Source organism: Thamnophis elegans, chromosome 13 (genome assembly GCF_009769535.1).
Source record: "Thamnophis elegans isolate rThaEle1 chromosome 13, rThaEle1.pri, whole genome shotgun sequence".
NCBI classification, from domain to species: Eukaryota; Metazoa; Chordata; class Lepidosauria; order Squamata; family Colubridae; genus Thamnophis; species Thamnophis elegans.
The window spans coordinates 7,997,908-8,021,448 of NC_045553.1; the positions used below are offsets into that span (position 1 = coordinate 7,997,908).

Here is a 23,541-nt window from a genome sequence, read left to right on the forward strand (position 1 = left end):
ATGTCCTGGGCTCTTTTCCTTAGCCTCTTGGTAGTGTGGGGCAAAGGTGAGATCATGTTACATGGAATTGCTCTCCAAGGACCACAACTCATGATCGGAATGCTTGTGAAACTTTTCTCTTGTTTTCTTCTAGGAGCAACTTCGCAAAGTCTGGTGTCTCAACCTCCGTCAGCCTCAGTATCCCCAGGAAACACGGTGAAATTGGCCTGCGCCTTGGGCAGCAGTGTCAACATCGGCAGCACCAGGATGTACTGGTACCAGCAAAAGCCTCCGAGCTCTCCGCGTTTTCTCTTGCACTACCACACGGATTCTGACACGGGGCACGGTTCTGGAGTTCCTTCTAGATTCTCTGGTTCTAAAGAAACCTCCACCAATACTGCTTACGTAACCGTTTCTGGAGTTCTGGCCGAAGACGAGGCTGATTATTACTGTGCTATAGGGGACAACGGTAAGTTCCACAATGATATCTTCTAATGAAGAAGTGAGACAAAAACTCTCCTTCCCTTTGAAAATAACTACCATATTTTTCAGAGTATAAGACACACCAAGATTTTGGCGAGTAATTCTTTTTTTAAAAGAATTTGCACTCTGCAGACCTCCCCAAAATGGTCCGTTTTTCATGAAAACGGGCTTGTTTTTTTCCAGAAAAGGGCATGCATAGCCTTTAGGAGGCGTGTACAGTGCCCCAGAGGTTGGGGGGAGGGCAAAAATGAGCAAAAAAAACCCCATTTTGACTTCTAAGGCGTTTTATGATCACTCGAGTAGAGTTAAGCGAAGGTTAAAAGCCTAAAAAATCCTGAGGTAGGTGAGGCACGCAGTTCTTCTGCCTCATAGTAGAGGGTGTTTGTTCTTCCTGTGACTCGATGCTACCCCTCTTCCCTTTTTCTTTCCTTTTTCTCTACTACAAGGAGGAGGAGGAGCCGCAGAGTCATAAGGCTGTGAGAAAAACCCTAAAGGAAGTTCTAAAATATGTTTTAACAGTCATTAACAAGTTATCCTAATCTGTTTTGCTCATCACAATTCTACAATGAGATTTGGATTACACAAGACACGTTGATTCGTTCTTAAAAAAGGATAAAAACAAAAGTGATTCTAATCTGTTTTGCTCATCACAACTCTACAATGAAATTCATTCCAATGTATGGATTCTCAAATAATCATATATATCTTCTGTCTGTCCATCCATTTATCCTGTGTGTGTTTGTGTGTGTGTGTGTGTCCCTCACTCTCTCTGATTCTCTCTCTGTCTCATTCTCACTTTCTCTCTGACTCTGTCCCTCTGTCTGTCTCTCTTTGTGTGTGTGTCTCTCGCTCACTCTCTCGCTGGCACTCTCTCACTCTCTCTGACACACACACTCACATCTGCCCATGCAAAAACACACACACACACCAATGTGGTGAAGATAAAGCAATGCTATAGTCAAATCTGATGGCGTCTAAACATAACCGATTCTCTAAGTCTCTGTGTAAGAGGAGCAAAAGTTTCTCGTGATTCAAAAGCTGGATGTAACTTGGAGCAACATCACTGTTTGAAGCAAGAATGGCAGCAGCATTTTATCCCACCGTCCCTGTGACTAATAGATGAAATAACAGAAAGGCTGAATCTAGCTGACCCTGAATAAATTGAGGAGAGGGAGAACTGCTTGCCACTCGCTTCTTACAGGGTTTTTTTTTTTTTTGAGATGCCAAGGAAGAGTTGAGGGTAGTGATTGGCCCAAACCACCCACCTTGCCTCCATGCCAGGTGTAGAAAACAGGATCCAAGCTAATCCACTCCTAGGACAATAACAAACCAAAATCCTCTACTAACTTTCAGGAGACACCTTCATGCAAGAAAATAAGTAAGCATCTCCTGTACGAAGGGGCCCCTCGATTGGGACACATGAACCAATGAGAAGTCAGGAAAGGAGGAGGAGGAGCAAACCATGCAAATAAGCCCTGGGGGAAAAACAAGGTTGATATAAGAAGCCCCCCAATAAAAGGCACTTGCTTTAACACAGGATCTCAATCACCAGAAGCCCAAGAAGGTCTACAACATGTTGGGAGCGTCTCTCATTGTCCTTCTGGGGATCTGGTGCACAGGTGAGTGAAAGACCACCCAGTACAAGAACCTTCCCAAGTAAGGACCCCAAGAACACAAACTTAGACCATTATTCTTTTCCCAGGATGCCGTTCCAATCCTACAGTGATTCAGGAATCCTCCATGTCACCTTCCCCAGGACAGACGGTCAAACTCTCTTGTTCCCTGAGCAGTGGACAAGTAACAAATTATTACCAATCATGGTATCAACAGAAAGAAGGAGGTCCTCCCACATTCCTTTATGGTTACTACAGCAGTGCAACTGCCGGCTCTGGTGATCTCAGCCGCTTCTCTGCCTCCAAGGAAAGCAGCCAAAATAAATGGTATTTGACCATCAGGGATGTCCAGCCAGGAGACGAGGCTGATTATTACTGTGGTGTGTGGTATGGTGCTAGTAATGTGTTCCACAGTGATACAAGCCTGTGAGGAACTGAGACAAAAACCTCCAAATCAAGAAGAAGAAGAGCCAAAGGTGATGGTAAATCTACTCCCTTGAAACAAGGCAGTGTAAGACTCATGGGTTTTGCTGTCCTTAGAGAATGGCTTGGTGTTTTCCTGTGGTTTCAGCTTCAAACGTTCAGTTTCAAAAAGCTCAGCTTCAAAAGTTATGTGGTTTCACAGTTGTAGACACTTAGGAAAATCCCATGTATCTCTGGGGAGTTCATAATTTCACACTGCTGTGATCCTGTTGCTTTCTGATTGTTTCATGAAAGAAAGAAAGAAAGAAAGAAAGAAAGAAGGGAGGGAGGGAGGGAGGGAGGAAGGAAGGAAAGAAGGAAGGAAGGAAGGAAGGTCTGTACTGCAATGCCAGCTTTCAAATTATTTAATATTTTAATTTCAATATGTAGAGGAAGCTGTTTCGTAGGTAGAGAGGTTGATAAATGATAGAAGATGAAAGTGAAACACAGAGACAGAGAGATGATGATGATGATGATGACGATGATGATGATGATGATGATGGATGGATGGATGAGAGCAAGGGAGAGACAGAGAGAGACAGAAAGAAATACAGAGTGGATGGATGGATGGATGGATGGATGGATGATGGATGGATGGATGGAAGGAAGGAAGGAAGGAAAATAGATAGATGATAGTTAGGTAGGTACATAGGTACGTAGATAGGTAGGTAGGTAGATGGATGGATGGATGGGTGGGTGGGTGGGTGGGTGGGTGGGTGGGTGGATGGATGGATGGATGGATGGATGGATGGATGGATTCCTTGAAGAATTTGGTCAGCCTACTCAATTTTCTGCAATTCAAAAATGAGAAAAATGAGACCTTTTTTATTACTGAATACTGTCCAGTTTATCAAAATCATTTTATGGCAGACACCTGCACAGGTTCCCAAGAAATCCATCCTTTACCTATGAATATCTTTGTACGGACTTCCGGGGCGGGACTTTGCCGTTGGCGGCGGCTTAATTGAGCTGCCCCCAGATTTCTGGTTCGTTATCTGCTTAAACACCTAGCAGATATCTCATTCTTCAGGCAAGAAGATTGAAGAGAGAGATCCAGCTGGTAAGAGCTTTCTTTGAAGTTTGCAGCTTTTTTTTGCTGCGAATAGAAGGGGGGAGACAACCAAAGCTGAGTCATATCTCCGGCCAGAAATCTCGGCTGTTTCAACAGCACAAGGCAAGGAAACCCCTCTTAGGACAATTTTTGAGAGATTTATCTGAAACTAATACAAGCAGAGTCCGTACCTGAGAACTTTATTTGCTTTTTCTAGAAAAAATCCTAGCTTCAGTTTTATAAAAGCTTCCTTTGTGCAACTGCTCCCAAGATGGTGATTCTGTAGCTTCCGCATTTGCAATAATGGTACATTCCTATTTCCTTGGCAAAGAATCAAAGGAATAGCCTCCCACTAATTAATTAGCTCCACTTCTCTGAAGATTCTTTCTTATCAACCTCTAAAAGTTTTCAAAGACTCTTTGCTAATATAGAGACATTCCAAAAGGTGTTTTTGCTGAACTGTTTTGGTGTAATGCCAGTCTTTTGAAACCTTCCGTAAACTCTCTGCAAAAAGGGAGGAACTTTTCTTTTCTTTTTTTTTTTTCTTTTTTTTGTAAGCTGCACAGCGGGCCAGCAAAATTTGATTAATTGCTTGAAGCAAAGACATAATGGCATCAAAATTAAATCCTGTGAAATTACCTCCTAGGGCTACATCCCCCATACCTGGCACAAAGTTGCAGCCCCCACCCTCTATGCCCCCCAGTGGAGATGTACTAACGAAAGAATTCTTTTTGGAAACATTTAGAGAATTTAGAGAACAGAACTTAGAAACTTTCAGAGAATTCAGAGATGAAATAAGGAATGAGATGAAAGTCTTATATGATAATTTTTATTACTAGGATCGCCAAAATGAATGATGATATGATGGGACTTGTAAATGTATTGACAGAACATGTTTCTGGAATGGAAGATAACTTAGAGGTTCTTAATGAAGCCAATACTAACTTGACATCTAAAACTGAAGTGGTGGAACAAAAAGTTGAAAATGCTGAAAAACAAATTATTATGATACAGTACAAACAGATGGAGCTTGCATTAAGAGACAGGGGGCTGCGCGAAGATAAACAGGAGAACTTAAAGCAGATGTTTTCAGAGGCTTTTGACTGCCTGGTGGGAAGACCGGGATCCAATTTTGATTGGCAGATCGATAAAATTTATCGCGTTAATTCTTGGGTGGCAAAACAGAAGCAACTCCCCCGAGATGTGGTAATATACTTTGTTACAAGAGAGTTCAGAAACATGATACTACAAGAGTCCTATAATACCAGGCTTCAAATTGGCGGACAGGATTTGATTGTCTTGAAAGAAATACCACCTCAAATGCTAAGAGCCAGGAGGGATTATGCTTTTCTAGTGGAAGAGCTCAGAAAGCGTCAGATACAGTATAGATGGGACGTCCCATTTGGTATTATAATTACATTTGACAAGCAAAGATATCGTCTCAACTCTGTATGGAAAGCTCGAGATTTCTATCACAACATCTTGAAGGTGGGACACACTGAATCATCTGGATATGGAGAAAGACCACGAGAAGGACAAGATAAACAGCAAACCACACAACTACTAGACAAAACGTACCATCCCCTCCTCCCGGAAGGGCAAAGGGCCAGAGAACAAAGACCTAACCGTATGACTACCAGACAAATGGAAAAACAAGCTACAACGCAACAATTTCAACAATCACCGGCCATTGATCAAGGAGTCACAGCAACAAGCTCAGAAGCCGTGGGAGGAGCCAGGCCAAAGATTAGACAGGCCATGCAGGAGGCTCTAAAAAAGCTTCAGGCAACCAAAAATGACAACTAAGATTTTGACATGGAATGTTAACGGACTGAATTCTCCACAGAAGAGAAAGAAAATATTTCACTATCTTAAACAGTTCAAGAATGATATAATTTGTCTGCAAGAAACTCATATCAAATCAACTGATCAAAAATATTTGTTTAACCCCAAACTTGGTCAACATTTTGTGACCTCTGCTATGGAAAAGAAAAATGGCATAGTTGTATACTTAAGAAAAGACATTAAAGCTGAACTAATTGAAGCAGATCCCTTTGGAAGATATATTGCACTAGACTTAATCTTAGAAGGGAAAAAGACACTACTTTTGGGAATATATGCTCCTAATCAACAGCAAGACGGATTTTATAGAACTCTTCATGCTAAATTAGTACAGTGGGACTTTAAGTCTTGTATACTATTGGGTGACTGGAATGGCATGATTGACACTAAAAGAGATAAGAAGACATCTCGCCCAAATACTAAAATCCGAGCTAAGTTACCCAAATCTTTTTTTGACATGATGGACGATTTCGAACTGCGAGATGTTTGGCGAGAAAGGAATGCAGAGGAATATGACTTCACCTTTTTTTCTGATAGACATCAATCTCTTTCAAGGATTGATTTTATACTAATTACTAATGATTTACTTTCTAGGGTGAAGAAGACAAAGATTGCGGCTAGAGTTCTTTCGGATCATAACCCAGTTTGGATGGAATTGGGAAGGGTAGTGCAGGCAAGAAGGTCTTGGAGGTTGAATGAAAATTTATTTAGATATGAAAAGTACATTAACGATTGTAAAAAATTGTTATCTGAATACTTTGTTCTCAACATGAATAAGGGTACATCTATGGAATTTGTATGGGATGCAAGCAAAGCATATATGAGAGGAGTACTGATGAATATAAACAAAATACATAGACACAAACAAGGGCAAAAACGAAAAGAATTGGAAGAGGAAATTAAAGAGAAAGAGTTGGAATTAACACAGAATCCAGGCGATATAAAGGCTAAGGAAGCAATCTCCATATTAAAATCCCAATTTGATATGCTGATCTCTGACCAGGTAGCCACTAGTTTATTATATGCAAAACACAATACTTTCTGTAACGCAAACAAACCCGGCAGGTGGTTGGCTTATCAGATTAGGAAAAAAAGAAAAACTCGAAATGTATCCAAACTGTGTTATAGAGGGAAGGAGGTGTTTCAACAGGAGGAGATCCAAAAGGCATTTCGAGAATTTTTTACAGAACTGTACAAAGGGGACAAAATTAGGGGTTTAGACATAGATAAATACTTAGATAAAGAGAAAATTCCCCTAGTTAGAGAAGAGTACAGGCAAAAGTTGAACCAACCAATAACCCCTGGGCAAATCCTGCAGGTAATCAAACAACTAAAGTTAGGGAAAGCACCAGGTACAGATGGCCTAACAGCGGTTTATTATAAAAACTTACAGTTAGAAATGGTAGAACCTCTTAGAGAATTATTTAATAAAATTCAATCGGAAGGTAAAGTGCCCCCATCATGGAAGACAGCATTTATATCGTTGATACCCAAAGAAGATCAAGATATTACTCAGCCAAAAAATTATAGACCTATTTCACTACTTAATGTAGATTATAAAATTTTTACTAAAATACTAGCAAATAGGTTAATGTTGGTTATTCAACAATTGATACATACCGACCAAACAGGTTTTATACAGGGGAGACAGATGAAGAGCAATGTTAGATTAATCATTAATGCTTTAGAATATTTGGGAAAGAACAATCAAATCCCTGCCGCGTTCATATTTTTGGATGCTGAGAAGGCCTTTGATCGAGTTAACTGGCAATTCCTGTTGAAGATATTGCAAAAAATGCAGATAGGAGATAGCTTTTTACGGTCAATTAATGCAATATATCAACAGCAAACAGCCCAAATCATAGTCAATGGAAGTTCAACAGACTCCTTTCAAATCGAAAAAGGTACAAGACAGGGCTGTCCTTTGTCCCCACTATTGTTCATTATAACTTTGGAAGTATTATTGAATAAAATACGGGGCTTGGATGGTTTAAAAGGGATCAAGATTAGACAGCAAGAATATAGAGTCCGCGCCTTTGCGGATGATTTGGTCATAATATTGGAACAACCACAGGAATCCAGTACGGTCTTAATGAATACGATTAATCAATATGGTCAAGTCTCTGGCTTTAAAATAAATTTAGGAAAAACTAAAATATTAGCCATAAATATGAATACTAAACAAAAGGAAGAATTAGGAGTGATGCTAGGATGTGAGGTAGTTAAAAAAGTCAAATATCTTGGAGTTAATATTTTAACTTCAAATGGGAAATTATATAAGCATAATTATGAACCACTTTGGCATAGTATACAGACGGAGATGAAAAAATGGGAGAAATTGCATTTATCTTTACTGGGTAGGATAGCGGCAGTGAAAATGAACATTTTACCAAAAATTTTATTTCTTTTTCAAATGTTACCAATACTTAAAAGAGATGTGAATCTTTTAGAATGGCAGAAGGGTATCAACAAATTTGTATGGGCAGGAAAGAAGCCGAGGGTAAAGATGAAAATAATGCAAGATGTACGTGAAAGAGGAGGATTGAAATTACCTAACTTAAAATTATATTATGATAAAGTGGCATTATCTGCAATTAGTGATTGGACCCATTTAACCAATGATAGAATATTGAATATCGAGGGACATGATTTGGTATATGGTTGGCATGCTTACTTGTTATTTAACAAAAAATTGGATAAGAATTTTAAAAATCATATTTTAAGAAATGCTTTATTGCGGGTCTGGAAAAAATATCAACACAAACTAAATGACAAGTTGCCCATGTGGGCAATTCCTAGACATGCAATTGAAAATATGAATATAGAACAAAAACACGATAGAACCACTTACAGACAACTTCTTATTTCAGAAAGGGGGGTGTTACAATTAAAATCTTTAGAGGTACTAAAAGAGGAGAAGGTAGTTCAAACATGGTTCCAGTATGGCCAATTACAGGCTAGGTGGAAAATAGATCAAAAAACTGGTTTTGTCAAAGTTGAGGATAATCTGTTTAAACAAATAAGAGATCAAAGCTTAATGTATATAAAGAGGATATATAATGTACTAATACAGATGGATTCCGAAACGGAACTGATTAAAGACTGTATGATAAAATGGGCTCAGAATATTGAGGAACCAATAATGCTGGACATGTGGGAAAGAATATGGGTAAGAAATGTGAAATTTACACAAGCACAAAATTTGAGAGAAAATTTTTATAAGATGTTTTATAGATGGCATTTAGATCCCAAAAAGCTCGCTTCTATGTATCCGAATGTACAGCCTAAATGTTGGAGATGTGGTTCTCTTGATGCTACATATTTTCATATATGGTGAACATGTCGAAAGGTTAAGGCATTTTGGATAAAAATGTGGTGGATCATGCAAAATATCTTCAAAAGAAGGATAAAATTCACCCCTCAGTTATTTTTACTAGGTATATGTACTGACTTTACTATTCCAGACAAATGGTTATCCAACATCTTCTTAAAGACTTCCAGGGTTGGTGCATTAACAACTTCTGGAGTCAACTTCTGTTCCACTGATTAATTGTTCTCACTGTCAGGAAATTTCTCCTCAGTTCTAAGTTGCTTCTCTCCTTGATTAGTTTCCACCCATTGCTTCTTGTCCTGCCTCCCTCTTCTTTGGGGCAACCCGTGAGATATTCGAACACTGCTATCATGTTTCCCCTAGTCCTTCCTTTCATTAAACTAGACATACCTAGGTAATGCAATTGATCTTCATATGTTTTAGTCTCCAGTCCCCTAATCATCTTTGTTGCTCTTCTCTGCGCTCCTTCTAGAGTGAAAGAGGGTGTATGGTGGGTCAAGGTGGTATATTGGGTTTGTATTTTGGAGGGTATTGTCTATAAAAGGGAGGGCTGTGTTTATTATTCAATGTTACATGCCCCGGTTATGCACAGTATACATGTGATTGTATGGAATGAAATGGAAATAAACATATTAAAAAAAAAGAATATCTTTGTACGATATTATACAATTCAATAGTAATATCGTTTATTTGAGAGACGTGATGGCTCAGTGGCTAAGATGCTGAGCTTGTCAATCAGAAAGATTTGGTGGGAAGGTAACAGCGTTCTGTACACCTTCAGCATTTGGTTATGCCAGCCACTTGACCACGGAGAAGTCTTCGGACAACACTGCTCTTCATCTTTGAAATGGAGATGTGCACTGCCCCTAGAGTTGGGAACAACTAGCACATATATGCGAGGGGAACCTTTACCTTTATCCTTTATTTTTTAAAAATTGTATTGATAAGGTGAGCAGATTGGCTATATATATTCACAAATGTTCATTTCATTTCATGATTTCCAGTTTGGGCTATAAATAGTCACAGATGTTTATTTGATGGGTTTTTTCCTTTAAAAAGATCTTTTCTGTTTGTCTTCTGCTAAGCCAAAGGTGTTTATTCCCCAGGGACTATTGTTAGTATCTGGGTAGCAGAAGACTTTTTCACTTCCGTTTTTCTCCCCAAGTGGCTTGGGAGCATTAGAAATAGCCTTCACATCTGAGCTCCATTAGCAGCTGTGAGCCTTTTTTTAAAAAAAAATCCTTGCCATTTGTAATCCTCTGTTTTATTTCGGGGAAGACCAAAGATGAAAACTGTGCTTGGCATCTCTTTGGTTCTGCTGCCATCTTCAGGATTTTTCCAGCACAGGAAAAAAATTGAGATGAGCATGTAATACTATTCAGAACCATCAGATGGAGATGTGAACCAAGCTTTCATGAAACTGCATTCAGTTTTGGTCGATGTCAAAAAGATGTTGAGACTCTGGAAAGAGTGCAGAGAAGAGCAACAAAGATGATTAGGGGACTGGAGACTAAAACATATGAAGATGAATTGCAGGAACTGTGTATGTCTAGTTTATTGAAAAGAAGGACTAGGGGAGACATGATAGCAGTGTTCGAATATCTCAGTGGCTGCCACAAAGAAGAGGGAGTCAAGGTATTCTCCAAAGCACTTGAGTGTAAAACAAGAAGCAATGGGTGGAAACTAATCAAGGAGAGAAGCAACTTAGAACTTAGGAGGAATTTCCTGACAGTGAGAACAATTAATCAGTGGAACAGAAGTTGACTCCAGAAGTTGTTAATGCACCAACCCTGGAAGTCTTTAAGAAGATGTTGGATAACCATTTGTCTGGAATAGTATAGGGTTTCCTGCCTAGGCAGGGGGCTGGACTAGAAGACCTCCAAGGTACCTTCCAACTCTGCTATTGTATTGTATAAACTGTTTACTGCTTCATATCCATAAGAGGACTAGAAGGAGAACGATTAGGGCGACGTGACAGCAGTCTTCCAATATCTTGGGGGCTACTACGAGGAAGAAGGAGTCAGCCTATTCTTCAAAGCACCTGAAAGCAGAACAAAAAGCAACGGATGGAAACTAATCTGGGAGCTAAGCGTCAATGTTCGCTGTTAACAGCGTTGCTAAAAATGAAAAAAGCACTGAACACCAGAACACCTAGACATAAGGACAGTTTTCCCCCCATTGCAATCACTCTTCTTAACAACTAATTTCCACAACACTGTCAAATAATTTACTAAGACTGTAGTACTATTATTCTTCTTTTCCTTACTAGTATTTATCTCTTTCCACTTATGACTATAACCATGTTCCTTCTATCTTTCAATTTCCATTGTTTTTATTTGCTTCCTAATACGATGTGATAGCCTATTAGTAAGCTATGACTATCCTTAAGTGGTATATCCTTTTATTCTTGATGAATGTATTTTATTCTCCTTATCTACACTGAGATTATACGCACAAAGACAAAATCCTTCTGTGTCCAATCCAGTGATGGGTTCCAGATCCCATTGTAACGGGGCCCAGCATGCATCACATGAACGGACACAGTGCGCGACCGCGTGCATGGATACTTACTTCTTGTGACGCCTCCGCAAGGCTCCAGCTGCTCGGCGGAGCATCGTAGGAGGCGCCGTGTGCTCCGTGCGCGGAAACCCCAAAGAGTTCAAATATAGGTAAGGAGCTCGGGCAGGTCAGCGGGCCCTCCAGAGCACCGTACCGGAACAGTCCCCAGTGCTCTGGGTAGGCACCAGTACGCCGTACCAAGGGATACCGCCTCCAACTGGTCCAATCACACTTGGCCAATAAAGAATTCTATTCTATTCTTATTCTATTCTTATTCATTCTATTCTATTCTTATTCTATTCTATTCTATTCTTATTCATTATATTCTATTTTATATTCTATTTCATTCTATTCTTATTCATTCTATTCCATTCTATATTCTATTCTATTCCATATTCTATTTTATTCTATTCTATTCTATGTTCCATATTCTATTCTTATTCATTCTATTCTATATTCTATTCTATTCTTATTCATTCTATTCTAGTTTATATTCTATTCTATTCTTATTCATTCTATTCCATTCTATATTCTATTCTATTCTATATTCTATTCTATTCTATATTCTATTCTTATTCATTCTATTTTATTCTTCATTCTATTCTTATTCTTTCTATTCTATTCTATACGCTTTTCTATTCTTATTCATTCTATTCTATTGCTATTGCTATTATATTAAACTCTAATCTACTCTACTCTACTCTACTCTGCTTTACTCTTCTCTTCTCTTCTATGTTCCAACCCCACATCAGTTGATTAAATCCAAATCCCAAATGAGATGCAGTCATCTTCATTGTCTGATCCATAGACTAGTCTCTCTGCTTGTTGTGATGCTTCAGTCCCTTCTAACACAACAAAGCATTCCATATTTGTTCTTCAGTGATCAAGACATCAAAAATATATGTCTCACTAGAGAGAGCGAGAAGCAGCCAGAATGACAATCAGCCAACCAAATTAGGGGGAGAAGCATTCAACCTCAATATCTCAGGAGCCATTCAAGTAGCATCTCATTAACATGAAGGAGGAGTTTTACTTCTCCACCAAAACAAGCAAGACAGATATAAAAGACAAGGACACACAATATCCTCTCCATGGTGGATCTATTTACTGTTCTTCTGGGTCACCAAACTTTCCTCAATATGTCCTGGGCTCTTGTCCTTAGTATCTTGGTAGTGTGGGGCGAAGGTGAGATCATGTTACGTGGAATTGCTCCCCAAGGACCACAACTCATGATCGGAAAGCGTGTGAAACTTTTCTCTTGTTTCCTTCTAGGAGCAACTTCGCAAAGTCTGGTGTCTCAACCTCCGTCAGCCTCAGTGTCCCCAGGAAACACGGTGAAACTCGCCTGCACCTTGGGCAGCAGTGTCAACATCGGCAGCCACAGGATGTACTGGTACCAGCAGAAGCCTCCGAGCTCTCCGCGTTTTCTCTTGCACTACCACACGGATTCTGACACGGGGCACGGTTCTGGAGTTCCTTCTAGATTCTCTGGTTCTAAAGAAACCTCCACCAATACTGCTTACGTAACCGTTTCTGGAGTTCTGGCCGAAGATGAGGCTGATTATTACTGTGCTATCTGGCACAGCAGCACGTTTCACAGTGGTCCCTTCTGATGGAGAAGTGAGACAAAAACTCTCCTTCCCTTTGAAAATAACTACCGTATTTTTCAGAGTATAAGACGCACCAAGATTTTGAAGAGGCAAATTTTTTTTAAAAAATTTTGGGCTCTGCAGACCTCCCCAAAATGGCCCGTTTTTTACGAAAATGGTTTGTTTTTTCCAGAAAAGGGCATGCATAGCCTTTAGGAGGCTTGTACAGTGCCCCAGAGGTTGGGGGGAGGGCACAAATGAGCAAAAAAAACCCATTTTGACTTCTAAGTTGTTTTATGATCACTAGAGCAGAGTTAAGCGAGGGTTAAAAGCCTAAAAAATTCTGAGGTAGGTGAGGTACGCAGTTCTTCTGCCTCATAGTAGAGGGCGTTCGTTCTTCCTGTGACTCAACGCTGCCCCTCTTCCCTTTTTCTTTCCTTTTTCTCTACTACAAGAAGGAGGAGGAGCCGCAGAGTCCGAAGGCTGTGAGGAAAACCCTAAAGGAAGTTCTAAAATATGTTTTAACAGTCATTAAGAGCCAAGGTGGCGCAGTGGTTAAATGCAGCACTGCAGGCTACTGCTAGATCAGCAGTTCAGCGGTTCAAATCCCACCGGCTCAGGGTTGACTCAGCCTTCCATCCTTCCGAGGTGGGTAAAATGAGGACCCAGATTGTTGGGGGCAATATGCTGACTCTCTGTAAACCGCTTAGAGAGGGCTGAAAGCCCTATGAAGCGGTATATAAGTCTACTGCTATTGCTATTAACAAGTTATCCTAATCTGCTTTGCTCATCACAATTCTACAATGAGATTTGGATTACACAAGACACGTTGATTCGTTCTTAAAAAAGGAAAAAACCAAAAGTGATTCTAATCTGTTTTGCTCATCACAACTCTACAATGAAATTCATTCCAATCTGTGCATTCTCAAACAATCATATATATCTTCTGTCTGTCCCTCACTCTCTCTTAGTCTCTCTCTTTCTTTCTCTCACTTTCTCTCTGACTCTGTCCCTCTGTCTGTCTCTGTGTGTGTGTGTCTGTCTGTCTGTCTCTCTCTATCGGTCTCTCTTTGTGTGTGTCTCTCTCGCTCACTCTCTCGCTGGCACTCTCTTACTCTCTCACTCTTTCTGACACACACACTCACATCTGCCCATGCAAACAGACACACACTCCAATGTGGTGAAGATAAAGCAATGCTATAGTCAAATCTGATGGCATCTAAACAAAACTGATTCTCTAAGTCTCTGTGTAAGAGGAGCAAAAGTTTCTTGTGATTCAAAGACTGGATGTGACTTGGAAACAACTGCTTAACCCTTGAAAACAATGATTTTTTTTAGATGCCAAGGAAGAGTTGAGGATAGTGACTGGCCCAAACCACCCACTTTGCGTTCATGCCAGGTGTAGAAAACAGGATCCAAGCTAATCCACTCCTAGGGCAATAACAAACCAAAATCCTCTATTAACTTTCAGGAGACACCTTCATGCAAGAAAATAAGTAAGCATCGCCTGCACGAAGGGGCCCCTCGATTGGGACACATGAACCAATGAGAAGTCAGGAAAGGAGGAGGAGGAGGAGCAAACCATGCAAATAAGCCCTGGGGGAAAAACAGGGTTGATGTAAGAAGCCCCCCAATAAAAGGTACTTGCGTTAACACAGGATCTCAATCACCAGAAGCCCAAGAAGGTCTACAACATGTTGGGAGCATCTCTCATTGTCCTTCTGGGGATCTGGTGCGCAGGTGAGTGAAAGACCACCCAGTACAAGAACCTTCCCAAGTAAGTACCCCAAGAACACAAACTTAGACCATTATTCTTTTCCCAGGATGCAGTTCCAATCCTACAGTGATTCAGGAATCCTCCATGTCACCTTCCCAAGGACAGACGGTCAAACTCTCTTGTTCCCTGAGCAGTGGACAAGTAACATCTTATCACCAATCATGGTATCAACAGAAAGAAGGAGGTCCTCCCACATTCCTTTATTTTTACTACAGCAGTGCAACTGCTGGCTCTGGTGATCTCAGCCGCTTCTCTGCCTCAAAGGAAAGCAGCCAAAATAAATGGTATTTGACCATCAGGGATGTCCAGCCAGGAGACGAGGCTGATTATTACTGTGCTGTGTGGTATGGTGCTAGTACTGCGTTCCACAGTGATACAAGCCTATGAGGAACTGAGACAAAAACCTCTACTACAAGGAGGAGCAGTTGCAGAGTCATAAGGCTGTGAGAAAAACCCTAAAGGAAGTTCTAAAATATGTTTTAACAGTCATTAACAAGTTATCCTAATCTGTTTTGCTCATCACAATTCTACAATGAGATTTGGATTACACAAGACACGTTGATTCGTTCTTAAAAAAGGATAAAAACAAAAGTGATTCTAATCTGTTTTGCTCATCACAACTCTACAATGAAATTCATTCCAATCTGTGGCTTCTCAAATAATCATATATATCTTCTGTCTGTCCATCGATTTATCGTGTGTGTGTGTGTGTGTGTAACTCTCTGACTCTCTCTCTGTCTCTCTCTCACTTTCTCACTTTCTCCCTGTCTCTGTCTCTCTGTCTGTCTCTGTCTCTGTCTCTGTCTCTGTCTCTCTCTCTCTGTCTATCTGTCTATCTGTCTATCTGTCTATTTCTGTATGTGTCTCTCTCTTTTGCTCACTCACTCACTGGCTCTCTCTCGCTCTCTCACTCTCTCTGACACACACACTCACAGCTGCCCATGCAAACACACACACACTCCAATGTGGTGAAGATAAAGCAATGCTATAGTCAAATCTGATGGCGTCTAAACAAAACCGATTCTCTAAGTCTCTGTGTAAGAGGGGCAAAGGTTTCTCGTGATTCAAAGGCTGGATGTGACTTGGAGCAACTCCTTAGCCCTTGAAAACAATGATTTCCGGGAAGAAGGCGGGGCTTAGCAGTGAGAAGACGGAGTTTCAGGCTATTCCTGAAATTCCCCTATTCTGAAGGAAATTGTACAGTCCGTTTCGGACCCAAGCTGTCCCGGAGAGACAGTGAAAGGTTGGAGGAGATCCAGTGACCACAGAGACGTTCGCAAAGTCTCTGGGGGGCTTGGAATTTAACCTCCTTTGCCAGTTCCTTCTGGATTAGCTGTAAGCTAATCGAAACTGCAGGTTGCCCCTAAGAATGGTGTGAGTGTTTTCAACTGGTAAGCTGATTTATTACTCAAAGAGATACGGTCCGCATAAAAATTTAAGCTAATTGAAACCAAAGAACAGAAGAATCTAGCGGCGAATTGGTTTTTTTGTATGGGTTTATGGTCGGTGGTTACCCTATTTCTTCAATGTTTTAAACGCTACGTACATGGGTAAAGGAAAGATTACTCCAACATCTCCTCTGACTTTCTTTAAGTGGGCTGTAAACCAATTTACTATAATTTGGCTCCTTACAATTTGACACTTTTATTGCTTGGCTTTGTTGGTCTAAGATCAGATAAGATTGCACAGCTCCCACCTTGTTTTTACTTGCAAAGACCTTAAAGCCTCTAAAGGAAGAAATATTTGCTGCCTCATAAACATGGCGTCTATACAAGCTTCAAATGATTCATGTCAAATGATTTTCTCCACGTTTCAAAAGTTGTCTGACACATATGATAGATTTGAAAAAAAGCTGGATTATTTATTGTTTTTAACATCAAAATATGAAGAAAAAAGTGAGAATGTTGAATATTTGAATGTTCCTGAAATACAAACGAAGATTGTCAGAAATGAAGTTTCTCAATTTGCTGTCACTCGGGGCATCTGGTTTAAAGATTCTTAACTTGCTGACACGCCGGGCATCTGGTTTACTTCGGAGGGAGAAAGAGATGCAACGTTTGAAAGGGGGGCAGCCATACAGAAGATTTATTTCAAAAGACAGAGTGCAGGAGGAATGAGAAGCATTAAAGAATTTATACTTTACGAAACATCATTTGCAGAATTTCCGATACCACCACTGAGAATTAAAGACAAGCTGAAAAGTGCAACAAGCGTAGGACAACAATATTATATCAGAGGCATCTTAAGCAAAAAGGTGCGAAAATATTCTTGTTTGGACTTGCTTATAAAGATGTTTGGTGAACTTGTTCCACAAATGGCAATAGGATATTGGAGAGACACAGGCTGATAGATGGAAGAATACAATTCAAAATTAGCTAAACCTAATTACTTTTATTTGTAATAGACTTAGCTGAATAATAATTGATATTGATAGTAATGTATATAATGTGGAGTTGATATGATAAATAATAATTGGATATGAGAAGGGAAGGTTGGAAATATTTTTGGACCACATACAAAGGTTATTAATCACAATAATTATCACTATTAAAAAATAAAATAAAACTATGTACAGTTAAATGTTAACTAATATGGGGAAAATGTTACGATATACGATATAATTACATAAAGAAGGGAGAATGATAATAAACTATACTGCATGGAAGATGGAATTTTTGCTATTAAATATTATGGATGTTCAGCTAAAACAGGATATGAGGATTTGTTGTTAATAGAGGATTTTACAAACAAGTAAATGAAATGCTAGAATGTGGTTATGGATTAAATCTTTGGCATAGTTAAGGATGAAGGATGTTTAAATAACTGTAGTCAACTAAAAGTGGAGGTATAATGATGTCAATATGGTAAACATTTAAGATATTTGAATTAATATGAATTAATGGAAGAGACGCACCAAAACATGTTGTAACCAGCTGATATACTTTTTTATAATATATACCTGTGTTTTGTTTTTGTTTTTTCTTTTGTTTTTCCTTTTTTTTTCCTGCCCTGTTTTTTGTTCTTTTTGTCTTCTCTGTGTTTTGATTTTTTTTTCCCCCACTGGCGTGGGCATGTGTTCTTTAAGTAACAAAATAAAATAAAAAATTTAATTAAAAAAAAATAACAAAGAAATGTTAATGGATAATATTTAATAATACAAGCAGGTGTGTTTTACTAGTAAAAATAAAATGGACAGAAGCGTGGGTAAAGTTACGGCAGATTTATTGAGACTGGAAAAAAGAAATAATGCCAGTAGGTGGCTGTGTCCCTAAAATCTTATTAAATGAAAATGGTGGTATAGTGACAGCAAAATATATAAACTCTAAAATGTACAATTTAAACTGTATGAAATATATGGGATTGTGGAAGAAACGCACGAAATGTACCTGTAACAAATGGATACGCTTTTTGCAAGATGTAATGAAAGATGATTCTTGTGTGTGTGTGTTCTTCATTAATAAACACAATAAAAACTTTTTTAAAAAAAGAACACAATGATTTCCCAACATCACAGTTAGAGGCAGGAATGGCAGCAGCAATTTATCCCACCGTCCCTGTGACTAATAGACGAAATAACAGAAAGGCTGAATGTAGCTGACCCTGAATAAATTGAAGAGAGGGAAAACTGCTTGCCACTCTCTTCTTCCAGGATGGTTTTTTTCTTAGATGCCAAGGAAGAGTTGAGGGTAGTGACTGGCCCAAACCACCCACTTTGCATTCATGCCAGGTGTAGAAAACAGGATCCAAGCTAATCCACTCCTAGGGCAATAACAAACCAAAATCCTCTATTAACTTTCAGGAGACACCTTCATGCAAGAAAATAAGTAAGCATCGCCTGCACGAAGGGGCCCCTCGATTGGGACACATGAACCAATGAGAAGTCAGGAAAGGAGGAGGAGGAGCAAACCATGCAAATAAGTCCTGGGGGAAAAACAGGGTTGATGTAAGAAGCCCCCCAATAAAAGGTACCTGCGTTAACACAGGATCTCAATCACCAGAAGCCCAAGAAGGTCTACAACATGTTGGGAGCGTCTCTCATTGTCCTTCTGGGGATCTGGTGCACAGGTGAGTGAAAGACCACCCACTACAAGAACCTTCCCAAGTAAGGACCCCAAGAACACAAACTTAGACCATTATTCTTTTCCCAGGATGCAGTTCCAATCCTACAGTGATTCAGGAATCCTCCATGTCACCTTCCCTAGGACAGACGGTCAAACTCTCTTGTTCCCTGAGCAGTGGAGAAGTAACATCTTATCCCCAATCATGGTATCGACAGAAAGAAGGAGGTCCTCCCACATTCCTTTATTATTACTACAGCAGTGCAAGTGCCGGCTCTGGTGATCTCAGCCGCTTCTCTGCCTCCAAGGAAAGCAGCCAAAATAAATGGTGTTTGACCATCCGGGATGTCCAGCCAGGAGACGAGGCTGATTATTACTGTGGTGTGTGGTATGGTGCTAGTAATGTGTTCCACAGTGATACAAGCCTATGAGGAACTGAGACAAAAACCTCTACTACAAGGAGGAGCAGTCGCAGAGTCATAAGGCTGTGAGAAAAACCCTAAAGGAAGTTCTAAAATATGTTTTAACAGTCATTAACAAGTTATCCTAATCTGTTTTGCTCATCACTATTCTACAATGAGATTTGGATTGCACAAGACATGTTGATTCGTTCTTTAAAAAGGATAAAAAACAAGTGATTCTAATCTGTTTTGCTCATCACAACTCTACAATGAAATTTATTCCAATCTGTGGATTCTCAAATAATCATATACATCTTATTTCTGTCTATCCATTTATTGTGTATGTGTGTCTGTTTGTGTGTGTCTGTGTCTGTGTCTGTGTGTGTGTGTGTGTTTGTGTGTGTGTCCCTCACTCTCTCTGACTCTCTCTCTTTCTCTCACTTTCTCTCTGACTCTGTCTCTCTGTCTGTCTGTCTCTCTGTGTGTGTCTGTCTCTCTCTCTGTCTCTATCTGTCTCTCTTTTTGTGTCTCTCTCTCGCTCACTCTCTCGCTGGCTCTCTCTCACTCTCTCACTCTCTCTGACACACACACTCACATCTGCCTATGCAAACACAGAGAACACTTCAATTTGGTGAAGATAAAGCAATGCTATAGTCAAATCTGATGGCGTCTAAACAAAACCAATTCTCTAAGTCTCTGTGTAAGAGAAGCAAAAGTTTCTCGTGATTCAAAGGCTGGATTTGACTTGGAGCAACTCCTTAACCCTTGAAAACAATGATTTCCCAACATCACAGTTAGAAGCAGGAATGGCAACAGCCTTTTTTCCCACCGTCCCTGTGACTAATAGATGCAGAACGGAGTGGGGGGAGCCCAGATTCCAGGGGGTTAAAAGGGAAGGTGGCACTCTCCCAATCTGAGTTTCCCAAAATGCTCCACAGGTGGAAATGCTGTGGAGCCAAAGGTGATGGTAAATCTACTCCCTTGAAACAACGCAGCGTAAAAACTCATGGATTTTGCTGTCCTTAGAGAATGGCTTGGTGTTTTCCTGTGGTTTCAGCTTCAAACGTTCAGCTTCCAAAAAGCTCAGCTTCAAAAGTTATGTGGTTTCACAGTAGTAGACACTTAAGAAAATCCCATGTATCTCTGGGGAGTTCATAATTTCACACTGCTGTGATCCTGTTGTTTTCTGTTCCTTTCATTGAAGAAAGAAAGAAAGAAAGAAAGAAAGAAAGAAAGAAGGGAGGGAGGGAGGGAGGGAGGGAGGGAGGGAGGGAGGGAGGGAGGGAGGAAGGAAGGAAGGAAGGAAGGAAGGAAGGAAGGTCTGTCCTGCAATGCCAGCTTTCAAATTATTTAATATTTTAATTTCAATATGCAGAGGAAGCTGTTTCGTAGGTAGAGAGGTTGATAGGTTGATAAATGATGGAAGATGAGAGTGAAACACAGAGACAGAGAGATGATGATGACGATGATGATGACGATGATGATGATGATGATGATGATGATGATGATGATGATGAATGGATGGATGAGAGCAAGAGAGAGACAGAGAGAGACAGAGATACAGAGGATGGATGGATGGATGGATGGATGGATGGATGGATGGATGGATTCCTTGAAGAATTTGGTCAGCCTACTCAATTTTCTGCAATTCCAAAATGAGAAAAATCAGACCTTTTTTATTACCAAATACTGTCCAGTTTATCAAAATCATTTTATAGGACACACCTGCACAGGCTCCCAAGAAATCCATCTTTGGCTATGAATATCTTTGTACGATACTATACAATTCGATAGTAATATCCTTTATTTGAGGGACGTGGTGGCTCAGTGACTAAGGTGCTGAGCTTGTCAATCTGAAAGATTTGGTGGGAAGGTAACAGCGTTCTGTGCACCTTCAGCATTTGGTTATGCCAGCCATATGACCACGGAGACCTCTTCGGACAACGCTGGCTCTTCATCTTTGAAATGGAGATGTGCACTGCCCCCTAGAGTTGGGAACGACTAGCACATTTGTGCGAGCGGAACCTTTACCTTTATCCTTTATTTTTTTGAAAAATTGTATTGATAAGGTGGGCAGATTGGCTATATATATTCACAAATGTTCATTTCATGATTTCAACTTTGGACTATATATACTCTAAAAATGTTTATTTGATGGGTTTTTTCCTTTAAAAAGATCTTTTCTGTTTGTCTTCTGCTAAGCCAAAGGCGTTTATTCCCCAGGGACTATTTTTAGTATCTGGGTACCAGAAGACTTTTTCACTTCCCTTTTTCTTCCTAACTGGCTTGGGAGCATTAGAAATAGCCTTCACGTCTGAGCTCCACTAGCAGCTGTGAGCCTTTTTTTAAAAAAAATCCTTGCCATTTTTAATTCTCTGTTTTATTTCCGGGAAGACCAAAGATGAAAACTGTGCTTGGCATCTCTTTGGTTCTGCTGCCATCTTCAGGATTTTTCCAGCAGAGGAAAAAATTTGAGATGACCATGTAATACTATTCAGAACCATCAGATGGAGATGTGAACCAAGCTTTCAAGAAACTGCATTCAGTTTTGGTCCATGTCAAAAAGATGTGGAGACTCTAGAAAGAGTGCAGAGAAGAGCAACAAAGATGATTAGGTGACTGGAGACTAAAACATATGAAGATCAATTGCATTACCTAGGTATGTCTAGTTTACTGAAAAGAAGGACTAGGGGAGACATGATAGCAGTGTTCGAATATCTCAGTGGCTGCCACAAAGAAGAGGGAGTCAAGGTATTCTCCAAAGCACTTGAGTGTAAAACAAGAAGCAATGGGTGGAAACTAATCAAGGAGAGAAGCAACTTAGAACTGAGGAGAAATTTCCTGACAGTGAGAACAATTAGTGGAACAGAAGTTGACTCCAGAAGTTGTGAATGCCCCCACCCTGGAAGTTTTAAAGAAGATGTTGGATAACCATTTGTCTGAAATTGTATAGGGTTTCCTGCCTAGGCAGGGGGTTGGACTAGAAGACCTCCAAGGTCCCTTCCAACTCTGCTATTGTATTGTATAAACTGTTTGCTGCTTCATATCCATAGGAGAACTAGAAGGAGAATGATTAGGGTGACATGACAGCCGTCTTCCAATATCTTGGGGGCTACTACGAGGAAGAAGGAGTCAGCCTATTCTTCAAAGCACCTGAAAGCAGAACCAAAAGCAATGAATGGAAACTAATCTGGGAGCTAAGCGTCAATGTTCGCTGTTAACAGCGTTGCTAAAAATAAAAAAGCACTGAACACCAGAACACCTAGACATAAGGACAGTTTTTCCCCCATTGCAATCACTCTGCTTAACAACTAATTTCCACAATACTGTCAAATAATTTACTAAGACTGTGTTACTATTATTCTTTTCTTCCTTACTAGTATTTATCACTTTCCACTTATGACTATAACCATGTTCCTTCTAGCTTTCAATTTCTATTGTTTTTATTTGTTTCCTAATACGATGTGATAGCCTATTAGTAAGCTATGACTATCCCTAAGTGGTGTATCTTTTTATTCTTGATGAATGTATTTTATTCTGCTTATGTACACTGAGATTAAACGCACAAAGACAAATTCCTTCTGTGTCCAATCCAGTGGTGGGTTCTGGATCCCATTGTAATGGGGCCCGGCATGCACCACATGAACGGGCACAGTGCGCGAGTGCATCCATGCATACTTACCTCTTGCGACGCCTCCGGGAGGCTCCAGCTGCTCGCCGGAGCATTGCACAGGTGTTGTGTGCTCTGTGCGCGGAAGCGCCAAAGAGTTCAAATATCGGGTGGGTCAGCGGGCCCTCCAGAGCTCCGTACCGGAACAGTACCCGGTGCTCCGGGTAGGCACCGGAACGCCCATACCAGGGCATACCGCCTGCAACTGGTCCAATCACACTTGGCCAATAAAGAATTCTATTCTATTCTATTCTATTCTTATTCATTCATTTCTATATTCTATTCTATTCTATTCTTATTCGTTCTATTCTATTCAATTCTACTCTATTCTACTCTAGTCTACTCTTCTCTTCTATGTTCCAACCCCACATCAGTTGACTAAATCCAAATCCCAAATGAGATGCAATCATCTTCATTGTCTGATCCATAGACTTGTCTCTATGCTTGTTGTGATGCTTCAGTCCCTCCTAACACAACAAAGCATTCCATAATTGCTCTTCAGTGATCAAGACATCAAAAATATGTCTCACTAGAGAGAGAGAAGCAGCCAGAATGAGAAGCAGCCAACCAAATTCGGGGGAGAAGCATTCAACCTCAATATCTCAGGAGCCATTCAAGTAGCATCTCATTAACATGAAGGAGGAGTTTTACTTCTCCACCAAAACAAGCAAGACGGATATAAAAGACAAGGACGCAGAATATCCTCTCCATGGTGGATCTATTTAC

General features: G+C 40.1%; 1 protein-coding gene and 2 gene segments (V, D, J or C); all 3 read left to right on the plus strand.

The window, feature by feature from the left end:
• On the plus strand, nt 1–2,505 carry LOC116516792. Its single transcript, XM_032229423.1, has 5 exons — nt 1–46; nt 134–448; nt 1,472–1,506; nt 2,000–2,081; nt 2,165–2,505. Exons 1-5 carry the CDS (start codon nt 1–3, stop codon nt 2,503–2,505), a joined length of 819 nt encoding a protein of 272 aa, XP_032085314.1.
• A 9,934-nt stretch (nt 2,506–12,439) lies between these two features.
• On the plus strand, nt 12,440–12,933 carry LOC116516793. The segment is given in 2 exon segments: nt 12,440–12,505; nt 12,593–12,933. Coding segments are annotated over 2 exon segments (387 nt in total).
• A 1,631-nt stretch (nt 12,934–14,564) lies between these two features.
• Nucleotides 14,565–15,073, plus strand: LOC116516794. The segment is given in 2 exon segments: nt 14,565–14,649; nt 14,733–15,073. Coding segments are annotated over 2 exon segments (387 nt in total).
• The last annotated feature ends 8,468 nt before the right edge of the window (nt 15,074–23,541 follow it).